Raw genomic sequence first — 25,518 nt, 5'->3', positions numbered from 1 at the left:
TTAGGTTTTGCCCTCTTTCCAGGGCATGGTGGCGTATTTATCTAATGTCCGATATCATCTGCTCGTATGTTCTGCGATGTAGGGCAGACTTGATACTGTGGAGAGCTGCCTTGGAGCCACAAAATATGACCCATTTCTGTGCCGGCTCTTCGGTGACGTAGTTATTAGCGGCATGGAGGGCTGCAAGTTCCGCCGCCGTAGATCTTGGTGGCCAAATGTATCTATAGTTTCAGGGCTATCTGACTGAGAGGTGCTTCTTCTTATTACATTATATATTCCGTGGTATGCCGCAGGGTGGGGCCTTGAGCCCCATATTGCTCAACATCGTACTGGTAGGACTCGCTGAGTGGTTAATTGCCGCGGAGAGTTTGTGTCTCAATATACGCCGACGACATTTGCACCTGGGTCTCTGCAGTTATTCGCCCTCAGTTGCGGACTAGGCTTCAGGGCGCGGCGCAACCATGACGGTGTTTTATCTTCGAGAACAAGGCCTCAGTGTGTCTACTGAGAAGTGCGCATTGGTCGTCGGCAAAGTGATGCTTCGGCAAAGCTGCGTCGGCAAAGTAATGGAAAGAATGATTCTTGTTCATTTGGAATGGTACCTAGAACGATTCAACATCTATCCGGACGCCATGACAGGCTTTCGTCGAGGTCGCTCGTCCATTGACAACGTCATTGACAACGTCATTGACAACGTCATTGACATCGTAACCTGGGTCCAAAATCAAAAAAGCCTCAAGCGCCTATCAGCAGCACTTTTTCTTGATATAAAAGGAGCATATGACGTCTCCCATGAGGCCATACTGAACTCACTTGAGGCTGTTGGAGTTCGTGGCCGGATATATCAATGGGTTCGGGACTATTTGACTGAGAGGCGCTTTTTCTTACAGACTGAGGACGGCCCAACTTCAGACCATTACACCTGCCATGGTGTGCCGCAGGGTGGAGTGTTGAGCCCTATTTTGTTCAACCTCGTCCTGGTAGCTCTAGCGGAGTACCTACCACAGACAGTTCATGTCTCAATATACGCCGACGACATTTGCATCTGGGCCTCTGCGGTGACTCGCCCTCAGCTAAGAGCCAGGCTTCAGCGGGCGGCAACCATGACGGCGTCCTATCTCCGAGAACAAGGCGTCAGTGTGTCTCCTAAAAAGTGCGCATTGGTTGGCTTTACGCGCAAGCAAATCTCATTGTGTGCCGTTTCAATCAACGGTCAAACTGTATTCTATGTTAAGACGCATCGCTTTCTGAGTGTATTCATTGACCGCAACCTCTTGTGGAGCCCTTACTGCGTCTATATGAAGAAGTTATCTGCCATTGCTCAGGTCTTCAAATTCTCTGCGGGAAAGCCTGGGGTACACCAGTCCAGTCTTTGCTGAAGCTGTACAGGGTACTTACTGTTCCTGGGACGCCTGCGGTTACAGTCTACCAGCCTTGTCACATAGACACAAGACCAACATTTGCGCTCTGGAGAGCATAAAAGATCAAGCGCTATGCACCTGTTTAGAACACCCTTGGTGCGCCTCAACACCAGCAACAATTGTCATCGCGAGAGACCACATGATCCAGACACACGTAGCTGTCTACTCTCTGAGTGCGAAAATTTGCCATCTGTCAGGGATCCCCGACCATCCCTTAGCTTCCCTACTAGCCGAGAGACCTCAAGCGACCTTTTCATGACTGATTAGCGCTGATCAAGAGTGCATACCGTCATCTTATACACAGGTGGCGAGGCCTTCATCTCCCCCGTGCTGCCTGCAACAGCCTCAAGTGAACCTTCCAATTACCTGAATGACAAAGAAGGTCAATCATCCGTCGCCAGCTCTGAAGCAACTCACCCTGCTATTACTGCACCAGACATAACATAACCACATACATATATATACCGGCAGTTACACCTCACCTATCAGCACAACGGCCGCTTTCGTTACCAGCCAACATGTTTATATAATCCTCGTGTGCTGACTGACAAAGTAGTGCAAGCAAGCGCACCTTTTTTTTTCTGCGTTATCAAAAAATGAATCTCTACATAAAACCTGAACAAATAATGTCGGCTCGCAGGTATCTCCAAAACACGCAGACCTGTTAATGGAATAGGGGATTATACTGAACAGATTCTTCGATTTCCTTTATTTTTTTTAATTTAGCCATTCGGTGTGTGCTGCTGGGTGTGGGCCCTTTAGCAATTAATTGTTCAGTATGGGCACGTGCCATTGTGCAGCGAGAGGTGCAGAGTCCGTAAATGTTGCGTGATACACGTCGTACTTTTCTGTGCACGCACATGTCGTCACCATTCTTTCCTCGACGAGTGTCCTTTGTCCTCATGACATTTCGCTGCGCATGCGCCTGATTTGGAGCTTTCAATTCGGCATAGCTTCTGAGCGGTGTGGTACATAAACATAAAAATGTGACCTTTGTGGTGGATAAGCATAAACATTGGACGAGATTTCACGTTGCGTAGCATGAAAGCAAACAAAATTTTACGCATCGCGGTTAGTTGTAAAGCATTTAAATTACCCCATCTCTAAAGCTTCGCTTCACGTAGATTCCAACATGTGTGTTGGATATGCCTATTTCTCTTACTTGCGAATGGGTTGTGTTCTCACTGATGATCATGTACTATCTCTCTCTCTATTTCTTTCTCTCTCTATTCATTGATCTTTTATCCTCTCTTTCTGCCCTCTCGCAGTGCCGGGTACCAAACCGTATATTGCAATCACGTCAACCTCCCTGCCTTTCCTTTTATTCCTTTCTTTCTTTTTCTTTCACAGTCATCTTCAACGTTTTCTTTTGTTTTATTTCTCTTTTTGTATATATGTTTTCAAATCAAATAAATATATTTATTCGTTGATGCAAACTGGGGGGGCCTCCAGTGCAGCCTCCAGGGCAGCCTCCAGTGCAGCCTCCAGTGCAGCCTCCAGGGAAAGAGGTATCAGCGAAAAGTTAATAAGAGCAGCAATCATGTAGCAAATTCGTCAATAGACACACATTTCGACTGACATGCCCCGATTAGGTTGTGAAGAATGTACGTAGTGCGTTGGCGACTGCGACTTCACGCGGCTCTACAAGCAGCTGGGATGTGAATCATCTGTATGCTTGGAAATAGCCTTCAGCAAAGCGACCCCGCGTATGGTATTTACAACTTGATAAATTGTGGCGACCCAGTGTCTCGTGAGTTTCCACCAGGGCAAATCGCTTTTCTGTTTGCTTAAGCGATTTGGCAGTGCTGTCTAGTGCTTCCAGCTTACCCCCCCCCCCCCCCCCTCCGACACTGCTGACGACACAGCTATCACTGTCGTTTATCAGTAAAGACAAGTCTTTTTTTTTCTTTCTGTTTTCTTTTAATGCAACCTGCGCTGACCATTCTTATTGAGTACAAAGGCGTACGCTTCATCGATGTCCCTCTCCGTTTGACATTCAACGTGTGCAATACGGATGCCCGACAATGACAGCCCTCGCGCCTAATCAAAGCTTATAGTTCCCCTCGAAGATTGTCGAATTGGCAGAAGCTTCTCATCTGAACAGCGTTTGCAACTCTACCTCTTCTCCGAATGCGTAAAAGGTCAGACAGTGTTTTACAAAAAACGCTGAACTGGGTAATGAAAATCGGCCAACAGAAATTATGCTGTCTCGGCGAGCAGCCCGATTCTTTCACTTCAATGTTCCACAAAGAGAAAGAGAAAAGCGATGGCTTGTCCCTTTTTTTATTTCACTAAGCGCACCTGAATTCGACACTATAAATGTAAACTGTGGTCTCTTCTGTGCATATTGCTATTTCTTTTCTTTATTCCAAACTTTTTTCCTTGCGTTTCTCGAGCTTTAGGAGTGACACGCAGCGCATATATATATATATATATATATATATATATATATATATATATATATATATATATATATATATATATATATATATATATATATATATATATATATATTGCCCACGCTTGACATATAAAACGACTGTTTCGAGATTAACTACATGTTCACTAATGTCTCTTTGCTTTATTTTAGAACTAATTATGAAGAAAAGGTAAACACAGCAGAAGAGATCCTGCTTCTAAAAGAGCGCAGGCTGGGATAATTGGTTCGCCGCTGCCTACTTCATGTGCTGTAAGAAGCTTTGCTTTAACAATATTTCACCCTAACGTGTCGGTTTTCTTTTTCTGACGCAGGCCGAGATAACGGCTTCCTTTTTCACCGTCTGTTTCTGACTAATTGCCCAAACATTTGCTGCCGATTCAAAGAATTAAGCTGAAGTAAATATCATGTCCGGAAAGCTACGTTGCACTTAAAAGATTGGAATATATATATTTATATATATATATATATATATATTCCGTCTTTTGTCTGCTTGCATTGAAGCCGGTAATGCTGAGATTGAGCAACCTTACGCCCTGTACAGCATGCACCGTGAGTCACACAAGTGCGAAAACAAGGCTCCTGGTCTAACGCCTAAGATGCGTACAGAGTTTTAGAGTGCGGGACTCAACCGCCTTACGTGGGCAAGAAAAAGTGGCTCTTATGAAAATTTACTCTTCCGGACATTTCTGGCCTAAGAGCTTTTTTTTTCTTTTCTTTTTTTTAAATACTGGCGCTGTTCTTTTGTTCCTTAGACAGACATTCTTATTTCACGCATTACGAGAGTAAATCAGAAAGTCTTTGGGGGGGGGGGGGGGGGGTCCCTATTTTTTTTATTATCCAAAGTAAGGTACATACAGGTAATTACAGATATACGTACTATTCTACGTACTTTACACAATTCTTCCAAATAGTCCCCACACCGGTTCAGACATTTGTCCCCATCGCAGAACTGAATTTGAGATGCCCCTGTGACAGAATTCGTCCGGCTGACTGTGGAACCACCGTCGGACTGCTGTCTTGGCTTTATCGTTGCACGTGCACTGCTATCCGGCCAGGAATTTCTTCAGCGCACCGAAAACGCGGGAATCACTAGGGGCCAGGCCTGGGCTCCATGGTGGGTGGTCCAGACTCTCCCAGTGAAATGTCCACAGCTTGCCACACTTGCCACACTAAAGCACTACCGCCATCTTCAACAACTGACAGCAGCGCCGTGCCGCGGAGCTACCGGTAGCAGATAAGACCGGGCCGGTCTAAGAAAGGTCCACCGGTAGAAATGAATATGTTGACTTCGTATTTACAGCTGAAATTTGGTTAAAAAACAATAGGGGCAAACACTTTCTGATTCGCCCTCGTATTTTCAATGTAGAACACTGTAAAACAAATAAGAGATTTAATTATTGCGACGTTTTTCCCTAAATACCAGGTGTTTCACTGAAGACAGGTAAAATTTGAAAACATGGGCAATCGATGCCAAGGTTCCTTTTCTTTCATTTTTTGCGGCACATTGTACGTGATGGGGGTGATAAGGAATATTGCAGTAGTCATTAACTCTCGTAGCAAATAAAATTTACAAACTTTTTAATTTATCACTCTAGGGTGCATGCTGCTGTTCTGCAGCCTGTGGCAGATGCTCAAGCCATGTCCACTCCTTAAAGAAATCAGCCGCAAAATTCTGTTCCCCATAGTTTTGTTTAGAAGTTCTCGTAGAAGATTTAGCGAATGGAACGCAAAATGGGGCATTTTGCATCCGACAGCGGATATCTCTACACAGGTGCTACAGCCTGCGAGCATCTGCTAAGTGGACAAGCATCGAGCGCTGACGAAGTACAGAGACAGAAAATGAATGAACCGTATATCGCTTTGTGGCCACCACAATAGCTGAACATAACTTTTTTTTTGTGACGTGCTACGCCCACTCCAAGCCGTGGCTTTCGAGCCAGTCGGCGAGCCGACGCCCTCGGTTATCGAACCCGAGTCAAGGACTCAAAGCACTTGAAACTGACGACGGCGGTCAACCATATATATTTGCCGGGTTGCGTAATGCTTCGTGGTTGTCTTCGTCACTTTTGTACCTAAGCCCCTTGCGCACATTACTTATAGCAGTCACGTGCTGTGACTACAGAATACTGTGACTATACAGATTACAGCAACGTTAAGGTATACCCTACAGCGAGACGAAGGGGCCGTCGTCTGCCACCATCTTGGCGAGATCGACGAGATGACTCTGGGTAACATATGCATTGCATCGCATGGTCGCGGCCGCAACGCACTGTGACGCAGCTTACCATTTACCGAGCGCGTCGCAGCTGTTCGTCTTCTCCCCCTAGGCGGCTTCCCGCTGCTGCCGGGCGCCATCGTGAGCGTATCGACGACGATCAGCATATCTGCTCCCCCATCCTTGCGAATTTTTCCTGACGATCTCTGGCTCCATGCAACCAGCGCCGACAGCGCGGAAAAACAGTCGTTTGTACAAAGTCGGTCGCTCTCTCTCTGTCGGCGGCCGTTCAGATTATAGCTCACGTTGTTGGCCCGTTAAATACCCACGCTGAGTATGATGATTAGTCGCGGCGGCGTGTTTTAGTTGCCTACACAACGCTCCGCCGAACAAACACATCATCCAGCCGTTGGGCACGAGAGGACGCAGAGGTTTATTCCTTGTAAAAGAATTAGTGCAGCTCTCACGAAATGACGATATCTTACTGTGTTCCCATTTATGGTTGTTTGCATTATTATTATTATTATTATTATTATTATTATTATTATTATTATTATTATTATTATTATTATTATTATTATTATTATTATTATTATTATTGATGGTTATGAGCTGTGTTGGCGTCTTGATCGCCGTTAAATCGGCGAGACCACCGTAAACAAAGTAATTCGAGAGAGGAATATTTGACGTTCTCGGTCCAGTTCGAAGCTTCTGAATGTTTGAATAGCGCTATACAAAATAGAAATACGTACTGCCGGATGCGACGCAAGTGTGACTTGTGCGTGGGAGCAACCTTTGTGAACCAAGCAATCCCCAAAAATCGCCAAAGCAAGGTTTCCGTTAAAATTGAGTCGTTTGCGGGAAATGTCGCGACGTCACCGGAATAAAGCATACATAGCTACGAATTGTCACGCTTACACAGACTGCCTTAATTATATAGCGGCAAGCTTCGATTTCGTTCCCCGTACTGTACGGCGTCCCCTCGTCGTTCGTCACTCCAGAAGAACGTCACTAAAAGACGCTCCGCACTAACGGCGACCGATGCGCTTTGCAGCCGAGCACTGCTTATCCCGACGTGGTATGGGCGCGTGTACACCCCAAGAAGGCAGCGGTTCAGACCGGAGCTTCTTTGTTTCGCGGCGCAAGCTGTTTGCCCCCCTCTCTCTCTCTCTCTCTCTCTCTCTCGTGGGAGGCCCGTGTGCAAATGCACGGCGACTGTGCTGCAGTCGTTGCGGATCTGGCAGCGTGCGCGTGCGGGTCGTTACCGACGACGCGGTGCGAGACAGGCGCGTCCCCACCGAAGGAGGCAGGACCGCCGCGGCGTCGTGGTCGCGCGCGCGGTGGCTGCATCGACCGCCCGCCGCGTGCTCCTCAAATGGGCCGTGTCCAACAAGCCGCCCGACGACCACAGCTGTCGTGGGGCACGCGGGCGCGACGGCGTCGCCGCGCCAAAAGATCACGTGCGCGTGTGTTCGCCGGCGGCGCACGCTTCATTCGCTCTCCAAATGGACGTCATTGTTTCTGCGGCCATTGTTTTCCCACAAAGGTTCGCTGCGAACGACCACCCCGGCTTAGACAAAGCGGCACCGCTCCTTTGACTGGCCTTCTCTCTGCGAGGATTCGTGTAATCTGCACGCTCCCCCGACGCACGGGCGCGCTTTTGCCCCGTCGAGCTTGGCGCTTCTGTCACGTTCAGGCACTCGTGCATGGCTCGCGTCGCGGCGAGCGACGCTCTTGGTCGAGGATTTCCTATTAGTCGACTCGCGGGGCTTTTGTCCCGCCGTTATGTGGGATATGGGCACGCCCACTGTGCGCTCACATTGCGTAAACTGCACCTAATGATCGCGATATCAGGGACCCTAGCACGGTGCAATCTAGCATTTCAGCCAATTGAGGGGATGTACCCTGTCATTATCGTGGTCACATATCCAACTCTCACCGACACGGCTACATCTTGTTAGGAACGCAATATGAAATGCACTGCGAGTAGCCACGTAGTCGTATGGGTACGACGAGAAAGACAGCCCTTGCTTTTCTGCATCATTCAGTCATTATTTCTTTATAGTTGCAAAAGCCAACGTGTCAGCTCGTTTGCAACTGCTGGTGAATAGGCGTTCGAGAAAGTTTCGCATGGTATGTTTGATATAATAATTTGGCCCCTCATGACATATGACAAAATTCAGTCTCATCTTTCCCTTTTGACTTACCCCAGTGTAGGGTAGCCAGCCAGACGCTTTCCTGGGTAACATCCTTGTCTTCTCTCTCTCTCTCTCTCTCTCTCTCTCTCTCCCTTCGTGATCATCCCTACATTTTCAGGACCGTACAAATATAGGTTGCGAAGCGAAAACTCTGCTCATTCCTTCAACATAACTCTCAAAATAGCTATATTGCCGTGTTATATAATTACGAGCAGTAAGCAGCGCTAAACAACAGGACGAAACGAGGGACACATACCACAGCGCTGACTAACAACCAAGTGTCTTTATTCTTTCAGTCAGAATATATATGCTGACTGAATGCTCTGTGAGCATATTCCCTCGGCCCATCTATGCAAATGCGGCTGTTACTACGGCTTCCGCAAAGTGAGGAAACAATGCTGTGCCGCTTACACTTGGGCGTCGCATTCACCAATGCATATAGGTGTTTGATTAGAATGGCTGATAGCACCGAGTGCAATGTCTGCGGTGTCGAGGAGACTATAGAACATCTACTGTGCTACTGTCCATCTTTTGAAAATGAAAGATATGACCTCTGCACAGTTCTAAATCATCTCTAAAACCGTTCACCTTGAACAAGATCTTGGGACCATTGCCTCGCATATGGCAGCTACAAAAGGCCGCAAAAGCGCTACTGCGATATTTGAAAGCTACCGGATTGAGTCACCGTCTGTGATCCGGACTGAGTGACCGAACGATATCCCCAATGGACGTCCTCTTCTGCTTTTAATCTTTCCCCATTTTCCTTTCCCCTGTGTAGGGTAGCCAACCGGGCTCAGTGCTAGTTAACCTCCCTACTTTTCATTTATCATTCTCTCTCTCTCTCTCTCTCTCTCTCAGTCAGCATATATATGCTGACTGAGAATAAGAAGAAGATGTATGCATTGAAGTTGGCCTTTGCATTGACAAATACGGTGTTCTTAACTTTCAGAATGCATGTGATATCAATGTCGACAGTTTTTTAGAGCTCTTAAGGTTTTAAACGCTTTCCACTTTCATCACCATGGAGGATAAGCTTTCTATGCAAAAAAAAGGTGTCTGCATCGGTTCATGTATTGCTCCTGTTCGAAGCGACATTTTATTGGCCAGCTATGACCACAATCTTAAAACTAAGCTCACCCAGACGAGCACTGTAGAAGTGATGCGATATGTTGATGACTATTTAATTTTTTGTAATACTTACACTCCTCACAGCCTGCTGCTATAATATATGACGTGTTCCGCACAGTTTTAGATTCCTTCGAATTGACAACGGAGCATCCGTCAGACAATAAGCTGCGTTTCTTAGAATTAGAGCTCTCGTTCTCAAGCAATCATGTATGTTGGGGTTATGCTCCTCGGTCTCATAAGAGCCTCCTTCCCTTTTCATCCACGCATTCAAAGATAGTTAAGCGCGGTATTGCAAGATCTTGCATGAAGGCGGCCCTCATCAGGTCCTGTGACCACCAAGTAGATCCAAGCTTCGAATTGCAAGTAGCCGGGCTGAAGCTCGCAGGTTTCCCGTTGCCGCTTTAACTAGCATCGCTGAAAGCCTCGCAACAAGCCTTAAAAGAAAGCAATCGACAGCTGCTCAATCTGAGAATCGCTCACGGCAAACGGTTGCGGTTATCCCATATGGGCACCAGGTTGCGCATAATCTCAAAAAGGTTGTCAGCAGAGCAAGCGTTAGGTTGCTGTTCACTTCCAGAAATAAGTTAGGTAGCCTGTGCCACCGAATCAATCGGGTGACCGAGAACAACAAAAAAAGTTGTAAAAAGCAGCACATGCAGAGGTTTGTTGTTGACTGTTGTGAGTGTGTGGTTTATAAGATTCCTCTTCCATGCAAGCTTTTCTATATCGGTCAAACGGGGCGGTGCATCAATGACCGCATGCGCGAATACTCAAAGTTCAAAAACAAGCTAGAGATAGTCAATTGTCACTACATTGCAATGAATGCGGCAGCAAGCCGTCTTTTAAAGATGTGTCCTATTTGTCAAAATACCGCGATGACCGCGCATGTCTTATTTCCGAAGCTTTCCACATTCATAATAGCTGCGAAGCATGTGTAAGCCTCCCCTCCATTTCTCTCCTTCCGAAGAAGATTGCCTTCCTATATCATTTATTGCAATTTATTGTCCCTGCGCATGCTGAATTCTGTTGCTTCAGTGCTTTGAGATAGTGGTAGAGTATATATATATGCTGACTGAAAGAATGAAGACACTTGGTTGTAAGTTTGCGCTGTGGTTGGTGTCCCTCTCTTCGTCCTGTTGCATAGCGCTGTTCACTGCTCGTAATCATGAACCAACCAGCTCAAATGCGTACTCTTCTGCAGTGTTATATAAGCTCTTGTTTTGAATAAAAGTCAGTCTACGCAGATTGAACTAGGGAATCGAGAACTCGCATCGCTAAACCCTTCCGCTAGGTTGAAAACGTCGACACAAAGAAACGTTTTAAATGTGCCTTATCGGCGACTTCAGGGATGGAGTAATGTAAAACTACTCCACTCTTTCGTTCTAAATCCGCCATTAGCCTTCGTGATTGGCCAAATTTTTTGTGGCCGCATCCATATGGGCAAAGCCCGAAAAACTGACCATCACGGAGGGCTAATGCCGAATTAGGAATAAAAATAGAGTGCAATAGTTTTATGTTATCCCGGCCCAGACTGTTGCATCCGATGCGAAAACAATTTCGCTTCAAGAGCGTAGTTGTCAAGGCCGCCGTAAAGCACAACTTCGCCGACCTAGGCATTGTCATGCTAAGTTTCTTAGCCACTGCTCGCTGCTATATACCAAAGGTTTTGGGAATAATGATAAATAATAATAAAAACCTTTGTCGTTTTGTACATTCTTGCTGCATAGCTGCATTGCACTTGGCTTCCTATCAGTCCCCGACAGCCTTTGGTCAGGCGATAAAAATGATAAACATCTATCCGCCGAGAGACAAAGAGGCCTTTCAACACAGTTATCTGTCGGCGAGCGCCTGCCGCCCCCATCAGGTGACGCCCGATAATGTGCGGATGCCAATGACGACGAAGGGGAAGGGGGTGGGGGCAGAATGGAGAGGAAAGGCTCGCAGGATGCAGGGGCCACGCAGGGCTACCTCCCCCTCTTTGCGTCGTCATCACGTGACGAGTCAATCTCAGCCAAAAAGGGACGGGGGTGCCGAGTGCTGAGCTGCTCAGTTCGCCGTGAGGCCCCTCTCACACAAACAATGAAGTCGCGCTGTCAGCTGTTGCTCGGCGCCCTGACGCTGTCGACAGTCGCGTGCGCTTTGGGCGACTGGCCGCAGTGCGCCTCGCCGGATGGCACCATCGCCAACTTCCACGTCGACGGCTGCAAGCAACCCGACACTTGCGTCCTTAAGAAAGGAACCTTGGCCAACGTGACCATCGCCTTCAACTCCAAGGTGGCCAGCAAAGGCGTCAACGTCAAGGTGCACGGTGTGATCCACGAGGTGCCCCTTCCGTTTCCGCTGCCGCAGCCGGACGCCTGCCAGAGTGGCGTGGCGTGCCCAATCAAGCCGCAGGGCAGTTACACCTATCGCGGCTCGTTTCCCGTCAAATCCTCGTACCCGTCCATCTCGCTCAATATCAGGTGGGAGTTGGTCGACGACCATGGCAACGACCTCATCTGCCAGCTGATCCCCGTTTCCATCAGCAGCTGAGCGTCTCGACTTCCTGACCAGGCTGTTCGTCAGTGTGACTGCTGACCTCGAAGGATTAAAAAGTTCTATTTGCCCCGTTTCAGCACGCAGACTTCTTCACCGGCATGCCTATTCAACCGGGTTTTGCCACTCGGTTGAGTACGCACAGCCAACATTTTTGATACTGACTTTTGTAATGCTTTCCGACTGGAAAAAATGCTGTTGCTTCTTTGCTGCGAACGAAGTGACATAAAATGGACGGCAGTCCTTTAATCCCTTCGTAATTCAAGGTGGAAGTGATGTGTTCACCACTCCCGATTGCATTTTTTTTTATATCGGCTGTCTGGAGAAAAAAAGTGAAAGTAAAAGAAGGCGGGCAGACTTCGTCAGCTTTAATGGGGACTGTGCTGCTCTTTTTGCGTTGCAGTAAGGAAAAAAGCATGCATTCGAAGAACCGTCGCGAGTTGAGTAAGGCAAGCACTTAGAGAGCATGAAAAGTGTCTCGTAGTCGACAACAGCGAACAGTTCTTTGTTTTTCACTCAGAAATCCGAAAGCCACGCATGCAGGCTGTGTAAGCTGCGACAGAGGTGCATCGTGCTTGCGTTCCAACATTATGGGTGTAGTGTGATGTGTTCCATGGCTTCCCAGTGTTCATGTCGGAGCGGAGCACGGCTGTGAAATACTATGTCCTCGTGCAGCAGCCACCGGCTCCAATCACGTGCGTAGTTACGTTTCCCTGGACGCCGCTAGGTCGTTACGTAGCGGGCTGTTACGAAAGAGGGCAGTTGCATCGTTCTCTGTTTATATTAAGTAAACAGAACTACGTAACCGCCTTCTTTCCCCTCGAAGAGTCCACTTCCCCATGAACAGTCTGGTAAGGGCAATGTGACTGTGAGCAACGTAAACGCTTATTTTCGGTTCCCTGATTCTGCCTTACTACATCTACAACATATTCAAATGCAAGATGTGCAATTCATGGCGAGAGTCCATGTATGTACCATTATCTGTCTAGTTTAGGACAACCTTCATCTATAAAGCTGTGAATAGTTGCAGAGAAAAGGTTTTGGAGAATTGGAGCGCCCTATATTGACAGACTGTCATTCCGTTTCTTGCCCGCGACGATGACGTAATTTTTGAGTTACATGACCGATGTATGTATATAGCCTTGGACATAGTGGTGAGTAGTGTGCACTTCTTGAGGTGCGCTATGGTGGCGGAGAAGGCGTTGAGTATCGGATTCCTGTACTCGAGGTCCTCGGTTAGAAACCCGTCAGACCCATTATATTTTTTCAGGCTTGGAGTGGGATCTGAATCTAGAAAAAAAAGCGCATGGCTGACAGCCAGTGGAGCTTTCTTGTAGTATATGATATTTAAGAAATGCTGGTGCCTTGCCAGCTACTCCGTTTAAATGGAAGGCGTACAGGCTGATAATGGCATGCCGCGGTGGCTTAGCGGCTATGTTGCACTGCTAAGCACAAGGTCCGGGATCAAATCCCGGCCGCGGTGCGGCGGCATTTCGATGGGGGTGAAGTGCAAGAACGCCCGTGTAACCTGCATTGGGTGCACGTTCAAGAACCCCAGCTGGTCGAAGTTAACCCGGAGTCCCAACTACGGCGTGCCCCATAATAATATCGTGGTTTTGGCACCTAAAACCCCAGAATTTAATTTTTGTTAGGCCTACAATGAACAAAAGAAAGGTAACAAGTACTAAATAGTCAAAGGAAAGTCAGGTGACATAAATGCACGCAAAAGGAGCTCACGACAGATATCAAATAAAACACGCCGGCATGTAATTTCAACTCACGTAAATGCACTTAAGACAACTCAAAGCGTGGATCACATTCAACACACTGGAATGTAAAGTCGTCTCACATAGATAGACTAAACACAGAACGTTGGGTTACGGTCGTTTCACATGGCGGGATTTTTATGACACCTGAAGTGCGATTTTCGTTGTACCGAATTTCGAAAGCCTACTGAGCGATGAAACGACTCGCCAGAACAGGGTTTGGCCCCTACCACGTGAATTTCGCATCACTGCAGGCTTCGAAGAAGTATTCAAGATATCAGGTCGGCAGGAACTGTATGTATGCCTTCTTTTTGTAGCTGGCGTTCTTCTGTTCACCACCGCTGGAGATGACGCACATCAAATGATAGAAGACATTAACCAGCGAAGCCTATAGGCTTGAATTTACGAAAGGCCAATGTGACCTTCAATAGTCTTGTCAAGGGAATAAGAAGCGCTGATTGGTAGTCAGTTTTCTGAATCTGTGTAATTATGGGTCGATTCGCTACCCAGCAATATGGAAGAGATCGTCCATCATAACATGAACTCATTTTGCACGAAATGCAATGCAGCGCAGTGTTGATCTCGCAGCGGGCTGAGCAGTATTTGTTAGAAGATTTTAATAACTTAAGCTGTTGGGAAATCGACAGAAATAATTTGGTCCTCACATGCCATATTTGTAGATTGAAGAAAGCATTCGAAAAAATTGATCGCCAGCTGTTATTACATATATTGCATAGCTTTGGATTTAGAGGTCCCCACCTCTCATTTTTCCTTAACTCCTTAAACGAACGCATGCAATGTGCAAAAATAAATCGTAAGTTTAGTAAAAGATATCTATTAAATGTGGAGCGCCCAAGGTACTCTATTAGAGCCATTTTTATTTACTATTTTCAATAACGGACCTTGCCAGACTACCAGTTACGCGTAAACCAAAAATCCATCCCTACGCAGACGATACAGCTCTTGCATGACCAACGAAAAACTGCAACGAAGGAGCTCGTGTTATGCAAGACGATATAACATGCTTTTTAGATTGGTTCGCTCAAAACGGGATCTTTATTAATAAATCTAAGACAAATATCCTACGTTTTCAAAATTCTGATAAGACATACATGGTGACATATATCCGAGTTATTTACATGAAAGCGCTTGTCAAAATTGTGCATGCAATCCTACTGATCCCGTTAATAATGTGAAATATTTGGGTCTACGGTTTCGGTGATACGCCCGTCACCATGGCATCAACACAAAGAACAAATTTCAAAGCGGTTAAGATTACTGTGTACGCACTTACACAGGTTGCTTACTTTATGTGATATTAGTGTCAGAAAGTTTGTATCTAGGGCCTTAGGCGAATCGATCATCAGATATGACTTAACAATTTATGGATCAGCATCTCCTTATAAATTCAACACAATAAATTCAATTTTAAACAGAATAGCAACCCACCTTCTCGTATACGGAATGTAGCATCATGGAAAGACCAGTGATGAAATAGCGGACCACTTTCATATGCTTGATGTCCGTAGACAATTCATCTTTGACGTCATACTAAAAAAAATTCTGACCAATTTAAAACAGCTAATGTAAAAACTGGCTGTCTATGGCACACAGGTAAATATGCGGTCCCGCGGATTGACACCAACTTAAGGAAAAGAATTCGCGTCTTTCTCACCCCTTTCGATTATACTAAAATATAAGGGGAATTGTCTCATACTTCAATGACTGCAATTTAAAGAATTCTGAGGTCTTGAGTATACTAACCTTAACGTAATAATTGCGCATAATATGTCAGCATACAAGGTGTATTGTCTTCATTGTACCGTAAGAGTTTTTGGGCCTCGTGTGAACATATTCGTTTTTTCTTTGTATAATGTCACAAGCACCATTTATATCGATTGCAGTAATTAACACATTTGTGACATACGCGTTCCTTACCTAGTTTGCTACGAACGTCTTATAACAAATGTATGTTGTAATCAGTTTCGAATAGCCTGTGCAAAGTGTTTCCTTGCCCGACTGCGCTGTCATGCACAGAAGCCGTATGTGAAATGCGCATATCTGTTTCCTGAAAGTGAATCTATTTCTAAGAAAAAAAAAGATGTCACAGGTGGGACCGGTGTCATGAGAAAAAGATCTCAAAGTAAATTGAAGCTTCGACGCATGTTGCGTCACATGGAGGCGAATGCTGTGAAGGCGAATCTCGCAGGATGACAAATAGAGCGAAGGTTGTGGGTTCGGTTCCCACCTGCGGCAAGTTGTTTTTTCATCCACTTTAATTTCCCATTAATTTATCGTTTCGTCATTCCATTTATTAAGCCCAAGTAATTTCCCCTATGTTGTCCTTGGTGTCAGTGTTTGTTGGCTTCTCATGATATGACTAATAAAAATCGGGCCCCTCGGTTAACCCCCTTTCTTCTCGTTTATTACATAACGGGGGTCTCGAATCCGACAACATTGATGCCTTCAGGTAGCATATGTGGGTTTATTGACCAGCTGCCTTCACCCAAAAAGATCACGTTCTCGTGATGCCTGCGGCAACAAGGACGTTCTACGTCCGCCGCCGAGGTATGTGAGTGGTGGCGCTGGCTAACACTCCCAGGGTTCTACTAGTACACATAAATACCCAAGAAAGTGGGTGGAGAAACAGCGCCGCGGTAGCTCAATTGGTATAGCATCGCACGCGATATGCGAAGGTTGTGGGTTCGGTTCCCACCTGCGGCAAGTTGTTTTTTCATCCACTTTAATTTCCATTAATTTATCGTTTCGTCATTCCATTTATTAAGCACAAGTAATTTCCCCTATGTTGTCCTTGGTGTCAGTGTTTGTCATGATATGACTTCTCATGATATGACTAATAAAAATCGGGCCCCTCGGTTAACCCACTTTCTTCTCGTTTATATATATGTATATATATATATATATATATATATATATATATATATATATATATATATATATATATATATATATATATATATGCAGGAAAGAGACGACGAACTTTTTGGGAGACTTCTTTTTCTTACTTAACGTTTTCGGCTGGTGGACCAGCCTTCGTCAGAGTACAGAGTCAGAGTTACTGTACTCTGACGAAGGCTGGTCCACCAGCCGAAAACGTTAAGTAAGAAAAAGAAGTCTCCCAAAAAGTTCGTCGTCTCTTTCCTGCGTATTTGACGTCGGGTCCTGCGTGCTGAACTTTGAAGAAAACCCCTATATATCTATATATATATATATATATATATATATATATATATATATATATATATATATATATATATATATATATATATATATATATATATATTTCATACGTGACGCACTATTTCTTGGTCGCGAATGCACGCAGTGAGACAAGTCTCTCAAGCATTCGTAGCGTTGCCTGTCATGTATGAGACGGAGTATGAGCGACTGCGAGACGGCGGTACGGATTAGAGAGCAGACGAGTGCAGCTGACATTCTAGTTGAGATTAAAAGGAATTAGTGGAGTTGTGCAGGCCAAGTAATGCGCAGAGCAGAAAGCCGGTGGCCTGCTAGAATAGTTGAATGGCCGCCAAGGTTAGGTAGACGCAGTCGAGGGTGGCGGAGGATTAGGTGGTGTGATGAAATTAGAAAGTTTGCAGGCGTATAATGTAGTCGGCTGATGCAAGACAGGGGTAATTGGGGAATGCATCGGAGATGTTTTCGTCCTGTAATCCACTTAATATACGACCGTCATGACGATAGACTGTTTTCTTTGCATGTATTGTCTTTTGATTGTTCAAATGTTACATAAAATCCTCTAGAATTCGGTAATAACTTCTTCTGTGAAACCCGAAGTCTATCTGATGTATTATTACATAACAGTTACAAAGAGTAACCAGCATCGACAGTGGGCAGAAGTGCATTTCCTGCGTTCATTTTGCAAATAGACGAGCTGATTCCATCACTTCGTAATCGTTTGAGTTGTGTGTACGTGTGCGTGCGTGCGTGCGTGCGTGCGTGTGTGCGTGCGTGTGTGTGTGTGTGCGTGCGTGTGTGTGTGTGTGTGCGTGAGTGCGTGCGTGCTTGCGTGCGTCTGTGTGTGTGTGTGTGTGTGTGTGTGTGTGTGTGTGTGTGTGTGTGTGTGTGTGTGTGTGTGCGCGTGTGTGTGTGTGTGTGTGTGTGTGTGTGTGTGTGTGTGTGTGTGTGTGTGTGTGTGTGTGTGTGTGTGTGTGTGTGTGTGTGTGTGTGTGTGTGTGTGTGTGTGTGTGTGTGTGTGTGTGCGCGTGCGTGCGTGCGTGCGTGCGTGCGTGCGTGCGTGCGTCACAGTGTGTGTGTTCAATGGTTCAAGAACAGGGAGCCATCAGCATTCGGGGCCTCTTGAACCAGGCGGTGCGGGTAGCCAGAATCATTGGTGTCCTAGAATAGACACCCACCGTTCCTTATAATCATCATACTCTACAACCTGGTTGACATGTATGCGACAGCAGCATCGCATTTCCTTCAATGAGTGTAAGGCGCCAGGAAAGTGCATCGCCTTGAAGCTCCCGGGGAGGGTACAGATCGAGTCGCTCTTCAATAATTTACCTAGAAGGCTAGCGCATTGTATCAAAATAGGGAGGAATGTAAAGTGACAGTGCGTGTTGACGTTCTCCTCCACTGACTTCTTTAATTTTATTGTGGATAAAAGTGCTCTGCACATTAATTTATGCATAACCTTTGCCCTCAGCTTTGCGCGTTTCAAAACGCTAGTGATGTGAGAGAACAATAAAAAACAATTGGAACCTCTTTGATAACAGCAGCGACAGATGTTTCCTGTGAATCGTATCCACCGTTTTTTCTGTAAGCTGATTTATGAGAAATGGCTCTTTCGTTGCACTTAATGTCGTTATTTAAACCTAAGAGGAGAGATTACTTAGTTGCTCGGCAGTCTGCCTCATAAATGGTGCACATACCGCTAAGAGTAACTGCACGTGAGTGTTCCAGAGTCAGGTTTCCTTTTTAATTAAAAATGATAGCATATATAGACCTGATACTCCTCTACCATATGCGACGAAGAGAGAGAGAGAGAGAGAGAAGTGATAAGAGAAAAGCACGGAGGTTAACCAGGCTGAGCCCCGTAGGCTACCCTGCACTGAGGAAGGGAGAAACGGGACTGAAAGATGATGAGAATGAGAGAAGTTCACAGTATGACTGGCCATCATAGGAAGAAAAGAAGGTTGCCCTTCGGACAACTTTACGGCAATAGGATGGCAGGGCCTTCTACAGAAAAAAAAATTGACAACCATTCCACTCTGTGAAGATGTAATGGCAGCGAAAGCAGACGACAGTCAAAGCTCCCAAACGAAAAGCAAATAGCTTCACCTCCGCCGCGGGTCGGCCCGAAGATAGTGCAATATCGGGCCGACCCGCGGCGGACGTGAAGCAAGCGTTAAGCACTTACCATACGTGGGCCGATCCCGAAGATAGTGCAATGCCGGGCCGACATGCGGCAAAGGTGAAGCAGGCGTTGAGCACTCCCCATACGTGGGTTCATCCCGAAGATGCCGAAGGGTGCGTTATAGATTCCCGAGCCCACAGGGGTATGTGCCATTGAGTTTGGATCCTCTGCACTATCACCAGGATCGGCCCACATGATGAATTTTTCTGTTGATGGACGCCGAAAAAACTACGGAAAGTTAGTGACATACAGATCTCGCTGTAGAAAGATCTTGGGACCGTGGCATCGTGAGTCTGTCACACGCAAAGCTACAAAAGCACTGCTGCGTTTCTTGGGATGCACTAGCCTATATGACAGAGCCTTGTGTGCCTTTCTTTCTGTGTCCCAGTCTTCCACGCTGTGCCTGTTTTGCTATATGCCTTCTTGTGATGAACTGAATTATGATCGATTCATTGCGTGTGTATGTGCGTGTATGCGACGAAGGGTTCTTCAATATCTGTTCGTGTCATAATGACAAAGAATGGGTAGAAATGGGAGTAACAGAGCCCGAGGTCATGGCATCTCATTTGTCAAGACTCCGTTCTCTTAATTGTTGCCGACTGCCCATAAACTTGCTGCTCTATAGCCTATAAGGTCTCGTCATTGCAGGCAAAATAGTGACTTTGCAGTTATCCGCTCTTTTACATTATAACATATGCATGGCACTTGGGCACAGAACTACCACGAATCATCAATGAGGTCATTTCGTGAGAGACGCGGCTGGAATAATGCACTATAGAATAATGCACCCCAACATAATTGCCAGCGCCTCGCCTGCGAAAGGAAATAGCAGCCCATATGGAGACAATGCAAAATTAAAATTTTATGTTCAATCAACGCTTGCCCTATATCAACTAATTTTTATGAGCGCGAAGGTCAGTTAACACTTACTACGTTTATTTGACCGCATCTTTTGTCTATTGTACCCTATTGAAAGCAACAGTCCGCAAGTGCTCAAGAAAGCTTAGGTAACGAGCTTTGAAAGCGTCGCCAGAACTGCAGTGCTAACGCGAAACGGTTGCTTGTGTAGCAGTAATTTTGTCTATACAACTCCGGCAGCGTGTCAAAACACTTGATTGACCAGCAGTCGTGTGTTGTAACGCAGAGAGGCAGCGACATGGGGAGCAGCCCGGGCACCCGTGCCTGCTACGCGGCGGCCGGCATCTTCACGCTGTCGGGCTTCCTGCTGTCGGGCGCCAGCGTTGCCATCGTCATGATGATCGTGCGCGACGACAAGCTGGACGAGCAGCTCTGGACCGCCGCTGTGCTCGTGGTGGGCGTCAGCTTCGGCGTGCTCTGCCTCGGCATCCTCGTGTGCGCCTGCGCCATGTGCAAGCGCATGGCCGCCAGCCAGGCGGCGTTGGACAAGGCCGAGGCCGTGCGCGAGCAGGGTGCCAAGCGCCGGTTGTCGCCAGCCACCTTCCCGGCCGGACACGTGGCCGCCGTGCGCGTCTGGAGCACCGCTGGTTCGCTGGACCCTCTGCTGCCCGGCCAGGTCGCGGCCGCCGAGAGCCCCTCCGAGGCCGAGGACGACGAGCAGCCCCGCGAGGATGCCGCCTAGGCTACGCTGCCGCAGACGTGTAACCTGCAGGGCTCGAGACCCGCTGGGGGCGACGGCAAACCGTTCCCGACAGGCCAAAAAACAGTCCGTGTGTCTTAACTGAAAAGCGCGAATCGGCATTTTCTTATGTGCTGCTTCAGCGTGCACGACGCTGCCTCCCCGCGCCGTCACAGGCTTCGAGTAGCGGTGGTTCGAGATACGGTTGCCATGACCTTCAGCGTTGAAACCACTGCTCTGGGCCCTTTTCAAAAAGGGTAACTCAATAGGTACCTAAGGGGTCTGCGGGTCTTCAATTTTATGTGTGAGGGGGCCTTCTGTTCCAGTATCCCTCACTAAAACTTGAACAAGGTTTTTGAATGTTTTCCTAGCAAAAGAAGAAAAAAAGAGAACGATTGTGAGGGCTTCTAATGTTCATTTATTTGTGCTTGCTCACGTGTTATGAGCACAGCACCCGGTTCTTGGCCCAAAAAGAGCAGCTTCGCAGTATCAGTCAGCAGTTCAACTCCCGGAAGCCCGATAGTTCAAGGGGGAAACAGAGAGTCACCCCGGGCATCATTCAACAGCAGGCGAAGGTCTGACTGCAGTCACCCAGTTCGCATTTACACTCATACATTGCCAAGCTGAACGTGCTCTGCTTTCCGCACTAAATTCATCAGCGGTCGTAGCGCATCGCAAAGTCCCATAGCTGACGCGTTTTACAGTTTCAAGGTATCCACCATAGCTGAGCAGAGGGTGTAAGGCTCGATATGTGAAGGTTTGGAGATTCGAGAATTCCGTGCATGGCTGCAAAATTCATACTTTAACGTTGGTAATAACACGTGCAAGCGCTAATTAAAACTATAACCTCCATTGATGAACCCTATTCTCTGAAGTGGCCATTGAAACGTGCAGATCAGGGCGTCGTGTTTAGCACTCTTCTGGGACTATCAAGAATACGAGTGCGTGTCAGTGAACAAAAGCACGCTACTTCTGCAAGTGCTGTCGTGTGTACTTAGTCTGTGTGGCTGCGATGGAGCGTGTGAGCACGACCCTTACGCAGCTGCCACAACTGGGTTAGAATTTTTCTGACGAAGCACGATCATTTCCACAGTTCGATTATTATTGCCAGACAGAAATTTTCGATTTGCATTGAAGTTCGCAGTAGAAAAACAGGAATGCCAACTGGATTAATCTCACAGTGTCCCAGTGATAGTTAAGCATCAGAACTTGAACGGTCGCTATTGCCTTCGTGTACTCGTCGTCTTGACATAGAACAAGTGAAGTCAGTGGTGGCTGCTGTGGAGCAAGGAGAGCCTTCTCGAATGTTGTCATTTCTAACAACGCAAAGCAGAGCCATGGACATTTACGGCGGTGCCAAATGATGCCACAAGTGAGGCGATAATAGGATGGGAAACATATCATCACCTACCTCCAACACAAAGTCCTCCATGAGTAGGACATGATGCCACTTGCTGAGCAAACGGGAATCGTCGGGCCGCGCACATGCACTTTAGTTGTCACACATAGAGCGAGGCCACTTTGAGACGAGCGTGACACGCACTGTACAGGCTGATATCACCCACCCCATCATCAACGTCAAATGGTTGTGGCTAAAACGAGCCCAACATAACTTTCCTCATCACTTCGAAAGCGTGATCGTGTGTCATGCATGCATTGTGGTAAAGCGCCCCCCCCCCCCATTTATATTCTTACGCACTATAACTGCCGCGTGAAAAAAAGTTTTCAAGGTAACAGTGTTTTGGCCCAGCAAGCTCTTTTTTTTTTTTCAAGAACCCAAAATCTTAATGAAACAACCTATCTTTGCACTTTGAAAGAGGGGGAACTTAACCGTTCGAACCTTATCGTTGCTTTTTTTTTTTATCGTGACAAACAAATATTGGAAATAAAACTGCCCACAAGGTCACTGCAAATTGCCTACAGAACTGATACTTTTGGTACCCAATATAGCGCAGCGATTGTTTACGTAAAGAATCTCGACACTTGAAAACGTGGAACTATCTCTGCTATCATTTTTTTTTCTATAATGGTTTCCTGAAAGCAGCTCAATAACTTACCTTGTGAAAGAACAAAACGATAGCAAGCTTAAAATATTGTTCCAGAGTCGGCATTTCAATGGTGTATATGTATCGCACTAGACGTATTTTTTCCATGTTTACATATCAACTCTCTTACTTTGTTCCTAAAAAAAAAAAGAAGCTATACTGAAGTTGTGCCACAGAAGTTAACAGCTTAAGATCTCCCAGAAATTTCGTCCGTGATTCCATTCTCGGCTGCTCATTCGCTGCTACCTGATAGAAAGAAGTACCTATTTCTAATTAAGTTCTTTGAGCGATGTCTTAGATCCTGCTGTGATTGCGAATGTGTGTGTGTGCGCGCGTTTGTGCGGCGTTCCGCCCTGACCATAGAACAAAAACAAAAAAATCTTTTCGGAGTAAAATATGTAAACATCGCGCCCAACGATAGGGTGCTCGAATCTTGGATATTTACAGGAACGTCAGCAAACAAGAATCAGTCGATCACGAAGTGTTACGAAGCAAAACTGTGCCAAGTATCAGCTCTCTTACTGGTTGATGTTTCACGTGCCGTCTTTTTTCTTTCCTGTCACTCTATGAAGCGTCAAATAAAATTGCAGCTTACATTATACTACCTTTTGCACGTGTCCTTTTCTGACGCTGCTGCAGAGTGCACTGACGCAACGCAAGCGCCAACATGTGACGGCAATATAGAGCGCCGTACACTGACATATGTCTCCTCTGACGCCGCGATCGTTAAGCCACCACAGGCTTTCTAGTGACACTTCATTCACCAGCGCATCTGTGCCACGGATTCCTATTGGCGGCCCATTCCGGTCGTACATGGCTTTGTCGCTTTGTCTGTGCGTGCGATTTGATTTATAACTGTGCAAGCCTACTGCCCTTGCACATTCTTTCTCACGCTAGTATCGAGTTCTCAACACAGTGTGGTACGACCGCCACTGGCATCTACACGCCTCCACTGCGTAAGCAGATGAATATAGGTTACAAGCAAACAATCGCACCCTCACAGTTTCTGTTTGCTGTCCCACAGCCACACAATCTCAGTCATCACGTAGACCGCAAGGAAGACAGCATCGAAGTCTGCAACGATTCAGGTTAATTTGCATTCAAATGAGCAGACCTCACACAGAAGAGTCATGCGTACAATGGGGAGCTGCGGGATAAAGTGCAGTCAAACAGGCGCTGTTAAGGCCAGACCTACGATTGTGTGCAAGGCCCGCTGACGTGCCTTGGTTGTCAAAATTTAAGCGTGAGTGCTGTTAGGTAGGGGACACCAGCCTTTGGGAAACCCATGCTTCAGAGAGCAATGTACGCGAGCCAGTAGTCTGCAGCCAGTCATCTGTTATGGCACAGATTAACCGTAGCCTATAATAAATGTGAGTGGAATAGGTGTCTCGATTTCTAAGAGCTTTTGAGAAAAATTACTTGTAATAAACTATCGGTTTACTTTATTATCAAAAACCCTACGTCAAGAAGCGCACGATGTCGCTGCGTAATAGTATTCCAATAAAAAAAAGAAAAAACCTGGGGCGCTATAACGTAATGCCATTCCAAACTTTTCTATTCCAATCCTTCAATCAGCCCTCCACGATTGGTAGAAAAATTTTCGGGCCACCCCCGCTTCGCCTGTCTGTCGCGCGACGTCACGAAAACAGCGATAGTTCCCCATCTGATATGACGTGTACACACTCATTATGCATGGATAGATTGAATAAAAGAAAAATAATCATTACCGATTCGGCGCCTTTTTGCCATTAGCCAAAAGTTTTCGGGCTGCGCCCACTTCGCATGTCTGTCACGCGACGTCAGAAAACCACGAAACCTCACCGCGTCAAAGTGACGTGTACGCGCTAAAAATGCATTTATACGCCGAACAAATCCGAACTTTTTTCTGAATAGCCGGTGGCTGCCCCGTTCCGAAAGGGATAAAAGACGGCTGCCCGCCGATCACTCAGGCACTGGCTATTCGCACCTGCCGGAAAGCTTGGATTTATTTGCATTTATTTGCGTATAAGAAAGTTTTTCGTGGCAGTATAACGTTATCGAGCCCTTTCCGCACGTATACGACATCACTCGGTCAACTCTTCTTTGCTGGGGATTCCTTTTAGCCGCATTCTTAACCTTTCATTGCACGCCACCGCGATCTTCGACCAGCCACCGAAAGCTAAGTAAAAGGAAGCGGACCAACGGCAGTCGCCAGCACCACCCTCCTCATCCGGTTTTCCATTTTCACTGCGCTGGCTTGGCACCATCGAAACCCTCTCCACTTGAGCGTGCTCCTCACCTCTTGTGAGTCAATTAGATAAGAAAAAACGCTCAATTTAAGCAATATTATTTGTTTTGAACGCAAAGAAAAGTGACCTCTTATAAATGAGGAGAGCGTTTCATTGGGCTGTTCAGACAACTCTGCGGGCCACTGCCCAATGCTTGCGTCGGCAGTAACGTAAATTTGACGTCAGCAGAATGGAATAAATGCACATTGGAATAGTTTTACGTTATAGGGCACCTGTTTTCTAAGACATCAAGTACAGCAGATTTGCCTGCTGGCACAAATTGAGATACACCTAAGGAAGAAATTGACGCAGTCCTAGTCGAATCACGCGCTAAGCCATGATGAGCAGAGACAAATGTACACCTCTGCTTCCGAATCATTTTACATGGGATGAACTGCCACTGCGAAAATCATCGCGGAAAGAGTGACACGGTTCCTTCTAGGTGATGTTTCAGGAAACCAACCGACGTATACGGCAGCGGAGAAGTTCGAGTCCCGACCATTGTTCA

General features: G+C 46.5%; 2 protein-coding genes across 4 annotated transcripts in view; both read left to right on the top strand.

The window, feature by feature from the left end:
• The window catches only part of LOC142566085 (uncharacterized), a 284,712-nt gene extending 261,368 nt beyond the window's left edge, over positions 1–23,344 (top strand). For 2 of the 3 annotated variants that reach the window (XM_075676865.1, XM_075676857.1), the window contains one exon: positions 20,246–23,344. In XM_075676865.1, coding sequence (XP_075532980.1) covers positions 20,258–20,701 — 444 coding nt within the window. In that variant the 5' untranslated portion in view covers positions 20,246–20,257 and the 3' untranslated portion in view covers positions 20,702–23,344. Of the gene's footprint in view, positions 1–12,789; positions 12,905–20,245 lie in introns of those variants that run through there. The other variant, XM_075676849.1, reaches the window with a different exon arrangement.
• On the top strand, positions 11,323–12,016 carry LOC142566080 (NPC intracellular cholesterol transporter 2-like). Its single transcript, XM_075676835.1, has one exon. It carries the CDS (start codon positions 11,326–11,328, stop codon positions 11,932–11,934), a length of 609 nt encoding a protein of 202 aa, XP_075532950.1. The 5' UTR covers positions 11,323–11,325; the 3' UTR covers positions 11,935–12,016.
• Positions 23,345–25,518: the final 2,174 nt, after the last annotated feature.

The sequence above is a fragment of the Dermacentor variabilis genome, chromosome 1, assembly GCF_050947875.1.
Source record: "Dermacentor variabilis isolate Ectoservices chromosome 1, ASM5094787v1, whole genome shotgun sequence".
NCBI classification, from domain to species: Eukaryota; Metazoa; Arthropoda; class Arachnida; order Ixodida; family Ixodidae; genus Dermacentor; species Dermacentor variabilis.
The sequence above is the reverse complement of the archived record's forward strand: the minus strand, read 5'-3'. Positions and strand labels throughout refer to the sequence as shown.